Source organism: Numenius arquata, chromosome 8, assembly GCF_964106895.1.
Source record: "Numenius arquata chromosome 8, bNumArq3.hap1.1, whole genome shotgun sequence".
Classification (NCBI taxonomy): domain Eukaryota; kingdom Metazoa; phylum Chordata; class Aves; order Charadriiformes; family Scolopacidae; genus Numenius; species Numenius arquata.
The window spans coordinates 25,276,845-25,289,469 of record NC_133583.1 but is presented as its reverse complement, the minus strand read 5'-3'; the positions used below and the strand labels follow the sequence as shown (position 1 = coordinate 25,289,469).

The window sequence follows — 12,625 nt, the reverse complement described above, 5'->3', positions numbered from 1 at the left end:
CTGGGGGGGAGGGTCCCATCTGAGCGAGCGGCTGCCACGTGGTCCTTTGTTGCCGTCTGAGGCTAAACCACGACAGTCCTTTTTGGCGCCCAACGTGGGGCAACTCGGAGGGTTGAGATAAAAACAGATCTGACCAGAGTGTGCTAAAAGGAATTTGTTATCGGTATTTATTGTATTATTTACTGGGGACAATGTTGCTTCGTTTGTTTTCATGGCTGTGTTATGTAAACTCTTACATGCTCTATGTACTCCCCGTGATGATGTTTATCACTTCTGGGAGAGGGATCAGGATTATAATTTTGCTGTCCTGTGCGATATCAACTTATGATATGATAGCATCACTGTTCAGATGGTTATGTTGGGTTGTTTATTTGGCACTGCTTTCCTGCCCATATCTCGGGGAATTTATTAATAAACACACTGAGTCTATAGGGGAAGCAGGGGGGGATGCTTTTCCCAGCTCTTTCACCTCCCTTTTCTCTTTCGTGCTGGATATGCCAGTTTTTGAGAATTTTGAATACTCTTGGGACATGCAGACCAGCTTGGTCCTATTGCTCGGTCTCCTGAATGTTTTTCAGTTTTTGTTTAGGGTTAAGCAACTATTTAAGACTACCACCCCGAGATCTGCCCCAAGGCTGGAGAGTCATGGATGGCATGGCATGTGGGAGAACATGGGCAGGTATCTAGAGAGTTTTTCACCTCCAATGGTCTGGGATTTCACCACCGAACAATTACAGAACCCCGATAAAGTGATAGAATATTTGAAAGGAAAATGCTGTGGCTATTCCAGAGAGGCACAACTCACTGCATTGTGCTGGGCCCTGGCCAGTATCTACCAAGCATTGCTCAATGGTGCGCAGCATCCTCAGGAGGAAGAGATGGAAACCAGGCTGACAGGCAGTGTGGCTGCTCCGGCCCCTGCGGCAGGCGCGGTGGCTGCCCCAGCCCCTGTGGCAGGCACGGTGGCTGCTCCGGCCCCTGCGGCAGGCACGGTGTCTGCTCCGGCCCCTGCAGCAGGCACGGTGGCTGCTCTGGCCCCTGCGGCAGGCACGGTGGTTGCTCCGGCCCCTGCGGCAGGCACGGTGTCTGCTCCAGCCCCTGCGGCAGGCGCGGTGGTTGCTCCGGCCCCTGTGGCAGGCACGGTGGTTGCTCCGGCCCCAGTGGCAGGCACGGTGTCTGCTCCGGCCCCTGCAGCAGGCGCGGTGGCTGCTCCGGCCCCAGTGGCAGGCACTGCAACTGAACCAGAAAACCAACCTGTGCCCATATCAGTTGCCCCTATCCAGAAGAAGAAATACACCAAGAAATCAGTTCGCTCAGCGAAGGATGACGATGATCCAGGGTTGTCACGAGAACAAGAGGAAGAGGCAGAACCAGAGATAATCACTCGATCCCTGTCCCTGAGTGAGCTGCGGGACATGCGAAAAGATTTCAGCCGACTTCCAGGTGAGCACATTGTCACCTGGCTGCTCCGGTGCTGGGACAACGGAGCTGGTAGCTTGGAATTGGAGAGTAGGGAAGCCAGGCAGCTGGGATCTCTGTCTAGAGAGGGGGGCATTGACAAGGCAATTGGGAAAAGGACACAAGCTCTCAGCCTCTGGAGGCGACTCCTGTCAGGCGTGAGGGAAAGGTATCCCTTCAGTGAAGATGTTGTATGTCATCCGAGCAAGTGGACCACCATGGAAAGAGGTATTCAGTACCTGAGAGAATTAGCCGTGCGGGAGATGATTTATTATGACCTGGACAATGCCCAGTTTCCCACAGATCCTGATGAGATCCAATGCACAAGGTCCATGTGGCGGAAGTTTGTACGGAGCGCACCATCATCATATGCCAACTCATTAGCAGTGATGGAATGGAAAGGCGAAGAGGGACCAACAGTGGATGAGGTGGCTGCCCGACTTCGGCAATATGAAGAAAATCTGTCTTCTCCCCTCGTCTCAGCTGTGGAGAAACTGTCCCGGAAGGTCCAGCAACTTGAAGAGAATATGTCCTCCCCGCCTGTACGAGCCAGTATCTCAGCTGTTAGGAACAGACGTTTTTCCACTCAAGATAGAGAATACAGGGAGTACACCCCACGAAGCACCCTGTGGTTCTGCTTGCGTGACCACGGAGAGGACATGAGGAAGTGGGATGGGCAACCTACTTCAATCCTACGGGCACGGGTACAGGAATTGCAAGGAAGAACAACCACAAAAGCAGATCTCCCCAGGAAAAGTGCTGCCCCGGTTTCCAATGTGCAGTTCCCCAAACAGAATAGAAGGCCTGAGCCTACTTCTGATCCCCTTGAAAGAACCTCCAGAGCATTTCTGCACGAGGTGAGTGACGGATACTATGACCAGTATTAGGGGGGCCCTGCCTCCAGCCAGGTGGGGGAAAGGGACAACCGAGTTTATTGGACAGTGTGGATTCGATGGCCTGGCACATCAGAGCCACAGGAGTATAGAGCTTTAGTAGACACAGGTGCACAGTGTACCCTAATACCATCAAGCTATAGAGGGACAGAACCCATTTGTATTTCTGGAGTGACAGGGGGATCCCAAGAATTGACTGTACTGGAGGCTGAAGTGAGCCTAACAGGGAATGAGTGGCAAAAGCATCCCATTGTGACTGGTCCAGATGCTCCATGCATCCTTGGTATAGATTATCTCAGGAGAGGGTATTTTAAGGACCCAAAAGGGTACCGGTGGGCTTTTGGCATAGCTGCCTTGGAGGCGGAAGAAGTTAAACAGTTGTCTACCTTGCCTGGTCTCTCAGAGGACCCTTCTGTTGTGGGGTTGTTGAGGGTCGAAGAACAACAGGTGCCAATTGCTACCACAACAGTTCATCGGCGGCAGTATCGAACTAACCGAGATTCTCTGATCCCCATCCACAAGCTGATTCGTCAACTAGAGATTCAAGGAGTGATCAGCAAGACTCGCTCGCCCTTTAACAGTCCCATATGGCCAGTGCAGAAATCTAATGGAGAGTGGAGGCTAACTGTGGACTATCGTGGCCTTAATGAAGTTACTCCACCGCTGAGTGCTGCCGTGCCGGACATGTTAGAACTCCAATACGAACTGGAGTCCAAGGCGGCCAAATGGTATGCTACAATTGATATCGCTAATGCATTTTTCTCAATCCCTCTGGCAGCAGAGTGCAGATCACAGTTCGCTTTCACTTGGAGAGGTGTCCAGTACACCTGGAACCGACTGCCCCAGGGGTGGAAACATAGCCCCACCATTTGCCATGGACTGATCCAGACTGCACTGGAACAGGGTGAAGCTCCGGAACATCTGCAGTACATTGACGACATCATTGTATGGGGCAACACAGCAGAAGAAGTTTTTGAGAAGGGGAATAAAATAATTCAAATCCTTCTGAAAGCCGGTTTTGCCATAAGACGAAGTAAGGTCAAGGGACCTGCACAGGAGATCCAGTTTTTAGGAGTAAAATGGCAAGATGGACGCCGTCAGATCCCAATGGATGTGATCAATAAAATCGCAGCTATGTCTCCACCAACTAGTAAAAAGGAAGCACAAGCTTTCCTGGGCATTGTGGGTTTTTGGAGGATGCATATCCCAGATTACAGTCTGATTGTGAGCCCTCTGTATCAAGTAACCCGGAAGAAGAACGATTTTAAATGGGGTCCTGAGCAGCGACAAGCTTTTGAACAAATTAAACAGGAAATAGTCCACGCAGTAGCTCTGGGGCCAGTCCGGGCAGGACAAGATGTTAAAAACGTGCTCTACACCGCAGCTGGGGAGAACGGCCCTACCTGGAGCCTCTGGCAGAAAGCACCAGGGGAGACACGCGGTCGACCCCTAGGGTTTTGGAGTCGGGCATACAGAGGATCTGAAGCCCGCTATACTCCAACAGAAAAGGAGATACTGGCAGCATACGAAGGGGTTCGAGCTGCTTCAGAAGTGGTTGGTACGGAAGCACAGCTCCTCTTGGCACCTCGGCTGCCGGTGCTGGGTTGGATGTTCAAAGAAAGGGTCCCTGCTACACATCATGCAACGGATGCTACATGGAGTAAGTGGATTGCATTGATCACGCAGCGAACTCGAATGGGAAACCCCAGTCGCCCAGGAATTCTAGAGGTGATTATGGACTGGCCAGAAGGCAAGGATTTTGGAATGTCACCGGAGGAGGAGGTGATGCGTGCAGAAGAGGCTCCACCGTATAATGAACTACCAGAAAATGAGAAGAGATATGCCCTGTTCACTGATGGGTCCTGCCGGATTGTGGGAAAGCATAGAAAGTGGAAGGCTGCCGTGTGGAGTCCTACAAGACGAGTTGCAGAAGCCACTGAAGGGCAAGGTGAATCAAGCCAGTTTGCAGAGGTGAAAGCAATTCAGCTGGCTCTGGACATTGCTGAGCGGGAAAAATGGCCAGTACTTTATCTCTACACCGATTCATGGATGGTGGCAAATGCCTTGTGGGGGTGGTTACGGCAGTGGAAGCAGAGCAATTGGCAGCGCAGAGGCAAACCCATCTGGGCTGCTGAATTGTGGCAGGATATTGCTGCTCGGGTAGAGAATCTGGTTGTGAAAGTACGTCATGTAGATGCCCATGTACCCAAGAGCCGGGCCACTGAGGAACATCAGAACAACCAGCAAGTGGATCAGGCTGCTAAGATTGAAGTGGCCGAGGTGGATCTGGACTGGCAACATAAGGGTGACTTATTCATAGCTCGATGGGCCCATGACTCCTCAGGCCATCAAGGAAGAGACGCTACATATAGATGGGCTCGTGACCGAGGGGTGGATTTGACCATGGACACTATTGCACAGGTCATCCACGAATGTGAGACATGTGCTGCAATCAAGCAAGCCAAGCGATTAAAGCCTCTTTGGTATGGAGGACGATGGCTGAAATACAAATATGGGGAGGCCTGGCAGATCGATTATATTACACTCCCACAAACCCGTCAAGGCAAGCGCTATGTGCTCACAATGGTGGAAGCAACCACTGGATGGTTGGAAACATATCCTGTGCCCCATGCCACCGCCCGGAACACCATCCTGGGCCTTGAAAAACAAATCCTGTGGCGACATGGCACCCCAGAGAGAATTGAGTCGGACAACGGGACTCATTTCCGAAACAGCCTCATTGACACCTGGGCCAAAGAGCATGGTATTGAATGGGTCTATCACATCCCTTATCATGCACCAGCCTCTGGGAAGATAGAACGGTACAATGGACTGTTAAAAACTGCACTGAGAGCAATGGGTGGTGGAACTTTAAAAAATTGGGATACACACTTAGCAAAGGCTACCTGGCTAGTTAACACCAGGGGGTCTACCAACCGAGCTGGCCCTGCCCAATCAAAACCTCCACGTACTGTGGAGGGAGATAAAGTCCCCGTAGTGCACATGAAGAATATGTTAGGGAAGACAGTCTGGGTTAGTCCTGCCTCAGGCAAAGGCAAACCTGTCCGTGGGATTGCCTTTGCTCAAGGACCCGGGTGCACTTGGTGGGTGATGCGGAAGGATGGGGAAGTTCGATGTGTACCACACGGGGACCTGATTTTGGGCGAGAATAGCCAGTGAATGAAACTGTATGATGTTAAGTGCTAAATAACCCTGCGACTGTACATCTCATTTCTGTAACTGCTATTGGTTGTACTATAATAAGAATCACCCAAACTAATGACAAATGGACTCTGATGAAAAACCAAGTAAAGTGCAGCAGCGAAGGGACCAGAACTGACCTCAGCAGCTGGCGTCCAGCAACTTCACTGAGATCGACATCTTCAACCCATGGACCATGGACATGAGCCGCACCGGATACATCAGCCACAAGCCCCAAGAATACAGCATGCGACAGTCCAGCTCCACACACGCTATCTTGCATGCCCTGAGGGACTGTTCCAACAGATGGAGCTCGAAGTCATGGACTATATGAACTCAACGGACATTTTAGAGTGATGGCGCACAGACTAAGGACATTACGCCTGTATGGAGATATACATATGTATATATATATATATGTATGTCAGGGGAAACTGATAGTATTTAATTGGAAACTCTAAGATCTGGGCATGGCATGAAATGGTATGGAATAAGGGGTGGATGATGTCCTGGGTCTGGCGGGGATAGGGTTAATTCTCCCCAGGACCTAGCAGGGACACAGGTATTCCATCCCATGTGAGCCATGCTCAGGGGGTAACAGGAGCTAGCCGGGGGAGGGGAGGGGCAGGAAGTCATCCCCCAGGGGAGCGGAGCGGTCGGGGGCGTCCCGGGTGCGATCGGCAAGCGGTGGTATCGTACTCGTGGCTGTGTATTCCTCTGTCGGTGTTATTATTGTTGTTGTTTCTTGCTCTCCTTGCTGTTCTGTTAAATTGCCTTTGTCTCAACCCACGAGTTTTTGCCTTTTTCTTCCGATTCTCCCCTCCCGGCCGCGCTGGGGGGGAGGGCCCCATCTGAGCGAGCGGCTGCCACGTGGTCCTTTGTTGCCGTCTGAGGCTAAACCACGACAGTTTCCCAGCCAGAAAATGGCTGTGGAGGTGGAAAAAGGGCCTTTTCCCCAGGGTGAAGCATCGGCACCACCCGCCTGAAGGGCTCAGTCCCGGGTGCTGCTGTCTCCATCTCGGTGCTTGCGCTTGGGAGGACCAAGCAGGGGGTGGGTGGCCTGGGGCAGGTGGGTGCCCCTGTGGGCTGCTCCCCACAGGCACGTTACACAGCAGAGCATCCCCAGCACCTCCCCTGGCACCTCACGTTGCTGGCACGGTACGGGTACATGGGGGCCTGCAGCACCCCGAGGCACAGCCCGATGGAGCCCAGTTTGGTAGAGACGTTGATGACGGCGGCCCTGCTGCAGCTCAGCCCCTCCTTCCCCGCGCCCTTCGCTGCCTTCTCCAGCAGCGGCAGAAATTCCTGGCACAAAGACACCCATGCTCAGTTAATCCGTGACAAACCCGGAGCCTGAGGAGCGCCCTGGAGGTCTCTGTCCCAGAGCGTGGATGAGCAGCTGGACAGACACCCCTGGCAGAAGGGCAGGGGATGGGGAGGATGCCCCAAGGACTGTCCAGGCTCCAGCTTTTCCCTTCCCCAGGGAAGGAGGGAGCCAACACAGCCAGCCTTGGGCGGGCAGGAGCTCCAGGATGGGAGATGCTGGGGCAGAGCTGAGCTGCCTCTCGGCCTCCCTGCTCCTCTGGGTGGGCAGAGGAGACCCACTGTCCCGGTCTTACCCCATCAGTCCGTCTCATTTGAGAGGGCAAAAAGCCACCCAGCTGAGGCGGCACTGCACGTAGTGAATTCACAGACAGAATCATAGAATCGTGAAGATTGGAAGGGGCCTATCAGATCATCGAGTCCAACCATTAACCTAACACTGCTAAAACCACCACTAACCCATGTCCCTCAGCACCATGTCTGCCCGGCGTTTAAATACCTCCAGGGATGGTGACTCCACCACTTCCCTGGGCAGCCTGTTCCAATGCTTGACAACCCTTTCTGTGAAGAAAACTTCCCAAATATCTAATCTAAACCTCCCCTGGCACAGCTTGAGGCCATTTCCTCTTGTCATATCACCTCTCATGTGGGAGAAGTGACCGACCCCCCCCGGCTACACCCTCCTTTCAGGGAGTTGTAGAGAGCGAGAAGGTCTCCCCTCAGCCTCCTTTTCTCCAGGCTGAACACCCCCAGCTCCCTCAGCCGCTCCTCACAAGACTTGTGCTCCAGTCCCCTCACCAGCTCCGTTGCCCTTCTCTGGACACGCTCCAGCACCTCAATGTCCTTCTTCTTGTGAGGGGCCCAAAACTGGACACAGCACTCGAGGTGGGGCCTCACCAGTGCCCAGGACAGGGGGACGGTCACTGCCCCAGTCCTGCTGGCCATGCTACTCCTGACACAGGCCAGGATGTTGTTGGCCCCCTTGGCCACTTGGGCACACTGCTGGCTCATATTCAGCCAGCCATCAACCAACACCGTGGCACAGCAGCCCGCCATGTGAACTGACTCTTGTCTTGCTGATGAGGAGCTTCAGGCCTTGGCCCTTCAGAGCCCCCTGAGCCTGGGGATGCTCACTCAAGCTTTTGGGCAAAGCCCTAAACTTTTATCCTTCCCCAAACAAGCATGAGACGAGCTGCAGAAGGGAGGCACAATGACAGGAGTTTATTTGCAAAGCGGGAAGCAGAGGGTCGAGGTCCCGACAGCAACAATGGCCCCAGCATGTCAGAAGCTGTGGGCCAGCCACTGGGCTTAGTGTATAGAGAGGCAGCACCCAAAGGGATGGTGTGTATCACCAGTGGAGACGTGATGTGCCGGCCATGTAGGGTCCCTGTCTTCAGCCAGTAGCCACGCTGGGTTTGCTCCACTCCATGGGTCTTTCGTGGGACAATCAGTGAATGGGCATTGGCTTGGAGGAGGCAAGAGCAAGGCAGAGAAGGTCTGCTTGTGGCCATCTGAGGCACGACCAGGTTCATGGGACCCAGGGGAGGTGGATGAGCCCAACCTGTTTCCAGTGCTATATGGGGACGACGTGGAAAGACCATCTTGTGAAGCTGTCAAGCCCACCAGAGCTTGACATCCCACATCCCTCCCACATGCTGCTCCCACCTTCCTCATCCACCACATCTTCTCCTGGACAGGCTGCCTGGTAGCTCCTGGGTTACGGGGCCAGGTTTCACAAGGTCAGCTGAGTTTGCCTGAAAATCCAAGTGATTTTTGCCCTTTGGTAACGAGGGCTGGCTCCCAGCCAGGAACTCTGTCCTAGAGTTCGAAGAGCTGGAGAAGTTGTTCCTGGAGCCAAGGGTTTGTTCAAGCCCCAAGTGGGTGGGGTGGCCGCGGAACATGCTATAAAGAAGCATTAGGAGCTGAGCAAACACCAGCCGGAGCAGCGGGAGGAGAAGCGACATGGCAGGGCTTCACGTCCGCTCTGTCCTGGTGACGGGGGCCAACCGGGGCATCGGCCTGGGGCTGATCCAGCATTTCCTGGAGATGCCAAAGCCACCCACGTGGGTCTTTGCGGGTTGCCGGGACCCCAAGGGCCAGCGAGCACAGGTGAGGCCGGGCTGGGAGGCAGCGGGTTGTGCTGGGGACGGGAGCGCTGGGTGCCGGGGCAGCGGGTCGGAGCAGGGAGGGGGTCTGCCAAGGGCTGGGGCTGCAGCCGGGCACGCGCGGCACAGGGAGCCAGGCTGGGAGAGACCTGGCTGTGGCTGTGGCTGTGGCCAGCTGTGGCTGGCGTGTGCAGAGGGGACAGTGGCCCAGGCTGGGAGAGCCCTGGGACCAGCTGTGGCTGGCATGTGCGGAGGGGACAGTGGCCCGTGGCCTGTGGGGGAGGCAGGGAGCCCCGTGCCAGGGGAGCGGGGCAGCTGGAGCAGGGTGCTGGGTGTGAGGGCGGGCAGGGACGGAGCCAGAGCCAGACGGGCTTTGCCCGGGAAAGGCTGAGCCTCTGCAGGGGCAGCCCCTCCTGCCCCTCCGTGCCCAGGCAGCCCCTCTCTTGCAGGAGTTACAGAATTTGGCTTCCAAGCACCCCAACCTGGTCATCGTCCCGCTCGGTAGGTGCCCCGAGGTGGGGTCCCTCGCCCCGGTTGCCCTGGCGTGTGCCCGGGCGCTGCGCACACCCTGGGAGCCCCGTGCCGGGAGGGAGCCGTGCCCACGGGCTGGTGCCTGCGGGGACACCGGGTGCTGCCATCCCTGGGGGGACACAGGGGACCCCAATCCACCACAGGGATGCTCATTTCCCCCATGTTGGCCCTGCAGAAGTCAGCGACCCCGCCAGCATCAAGGCGGCTGCAGCCAGAGTTGGGGAGCAGCTGGGGGGCTCGGGGCTGAACCTCCTCATCAACAACGCTGGAATTGCTCATCTAACATCACTTGACAATGAGATGCTGGAGAACATGACCCAGGTTTACACCACCAACACGGTTGGGCCCCTGCTGATGGGCCAGGTGAGACCCTTATCCCCAGAAACCCATCACAGCTCTTGTGAGTGTTCCTTCCTGCAAAGCTGCTACCCAAGCTGGGCTGTACCATGGGACACGAAGGGACAGTGGCAGATGGTCCTGCCTCCAGTCTGGGGCCCGATGGACTGTCACTCAGTGAGAAGCTTATGGAGCCGCTCGCTGGAGCTCAGGAGCTGGAGCCTGGTGGACTGCAGCAGTGGGAAAAGGAGGGAGGATGTTCTGGTACTGATGCCAATGTTGCCCTCTCCTCTCTCCTCTCCTCTCCTCTCCTCTCCTCTCCTCTCCTCTCCTCTCCTCTCCTCTCCTCTCCTCTCCTCTCCTCTCCTCTCCTCTCCTCTCCTCTCCTCTCCTCTCCTCTCCTCTCCTCTCCTCTCCTCTCCTCTCCTCTCCTCTCCTCTCCTCTCCTCTCCTTGCAGGCATTCCTGCCCTTGCTGAAGAAGGCTGCCCAGGGGAGCCCAGGCTCAGCGCTGAGCTGCAGCAAGGCAGCCATCATCAACATGTCCAGCTCTGCTGGCTCCATTGAGGAAGTCTATTTATGGAATTTTGGACACGTTGTCTCCTACCGCTGCAGCAAGGTACTGCCACACTGCGCCAGGTGTGAGACCAGACTTTTTCCTCTCCAAATAATCTTGCACGCCTTCCATCCTCCTCCTCAGTCCCTGCTCCTCTCTGCCCTGTGACTGAGCTCCCGTCAGCCACTGGGTCCCTCTCATGGCACATTCCCATGCTTGGCCCCGGGTCCCACCTCAGAGGGACATGCCAGGACGGGCCCTCAGCTGGGCTGGGCATCCACACAGTGATGGTGCAGCAGCACCCTATGCCCTGGGGGAGCTGGCTCCACCTGCCCTGCCCTGTCCCAGCCGCGGGGTCTGGCCGCGTCCCCTCGCAGCCACCCTTCCCCTCCCACCGCCATCCCACCCTCTCTCCCCGCAGGCCGCTCTCAACATGCTGACCAAGTGCCAGTCCCTGGGCTACCGGGAGCACGGCATCCTCTGCACCGCTCTCCACCCTGGCTGGGTGCAAACAGACATGGGGGCCTCAGGATCACAAAAGGTAAGAAAGCATTTGACCAAGGTCTGGAAGAACCTCTTTATTTGGCAATGCAGAGCTTGCTGTAGATTGAACAGTCCCAGACATCCTGGGCTCTGGGGGAGATCTTTGGCAGATACCCTGAGGGAAGGAGATGAGAGATGAACTCTTCTTGCCCTGTGGCGGCCTCTCCTCACTCACTTCAGAGAGCCCCAAGGCCTGACAATGACCTGCTCCAGGGCAGACCTTAGCCAGGCCTTTCACACATGGCTGTGTTTCTTCTTCTGCCCCTGCAGCCCCCAGTGACAGTGGATGAGAGTGTGCAAGGGATGCTGAAGGTGCTCTCCTCCCTCTCTGAGAAGGAGACTGGGACCTTCCTGGACTGGGAGGGGAAGGTTGTGCCCTGGTGAGATGCCAGTCCAGGATCCTGACAGCAGGTCCCATCTGCACCAAGTTGTGCCTGTGTATTAATAAATTTGTGTCTGTAAACAATAAGTAGCACTGTTTGAGCCTTCATCTTGGTCTCCTTCTAACTATCATTGTGAGAGTCTTCACTAGTGTTTTGGGAGAACTTCTCAGACTTATTTCTGTGTATAATTAAGCTAGGTTGGTCGAAAATTCTGATCTGCTCTGACTGGCAGCCTTGGCCAACACCCCAGCAGGGCTTTGATCGCTGGGCACAGAAGGCCTCATCCCACAGCTCTCCCTCTAATAACCTTCTGATGCATCAGGCACTTCTTCCAGTGAACCCTTCCTTGTGTCTAAGTATGAGGGCCAGCAGAGCTCTGCTCCTCTTCAGCTCCTCTATCACATATGTCAGGAAGTTACCACCAATGCCCTCTAGGAACCTCCTGGGTTGCTGATGCCCTGCTGTGTTATCCCTCCAGCAGATATCGGGGTGGTTAAAACACCCCGTGAATGCCAGAGTCTGCAAACATGAGGCTACTTCCGTCTGTAGAAGGCCTCATGCACCTGTTCCTCCTGATCAGGCAGCCTACAGCAGACACCCACTACAATGACACCCATCCCAGTCTTCTCCTTAATCCCGACCAATAAGCTCCCTGCTGGCTCATCACCCATCCCCAGGTAGAGCTCCATGTACTCCGGCTGCTCTTCACAGAGAGGGGAATTCCATAGAGGGGTCCCTGAGACCCACCAGTGTCCCGGGACTGGGATGCTGCTGTGTGTGTCCGACTCCAAGCCTTCTCTCCTTCTCGTATCCCAGGAACTGGAAGGTTGCTGTGTGCACAGCCCTACACCAGCAGTGGTGGCACAGCCTCTCCAGTTGGGACTGACGAGCCAATCAGAGTATCTGGAGTGCACAAGGCGGGCCCCCATCTGAGGACACCCCCCCATGGCTCTCAGTGCTCCCTCATTCTCCTCGGAGAGTGGGCAGGGAGATGGGGATTGCACCCTCCCCTCCCTCTAGTAGGGCAAAACCTGCCAGGATCTGGGGGAGGCTAAGGGGGGGCAGAGGAGCCCTTGGAGCCCCCACGTGACACAATCTGGGGTCACAATGGGACATTCCATGTCAGGATAGAGCTGGAGGCCCTTGGGTAAAGTGAAAGAAGGAGGTGGAGATCGTGGAGGAGACGTTTCCTTCTCACCTTCCTGCTACAGGAGTTAACCCAGACAGAGGGGGGGACAAAGATGGAAAACCTGTGCAAAGATGAGTTCCCAACACTCAGGAAACTCACCTCTGCTGGT

At 55.4% G+C, this 12,625-nt stretch overlaps 1 protein-coding gene across 1 annotated transcript; it reads left to right on the top strand.

The window, feature by feature from the left end:
* The first annotated feature begins 8,837 nt into the window (after positions 1–8,837).
* LOC141467530 (C-signal-like) lies at positions 8,838–11,328 on the top strand. Its single transcript, XM_074152119.1, has 6 exons — positions 8,838–8,984; positions 9,430–9,481; positions 9,687–9,874; positions 10,306–10,464; positions 10,823–10,942; positions 11,215–11,328. Exons 1-6 carry the CDS (start codon positions 8,838–8,840, stop codon positions 11,326–11,328), a joined length of 780 nt encoding a protein of 259 aa, XP_074008220.1.
* Positions 11,329–12,625: the final 1,297 nt, after the last annotated feature.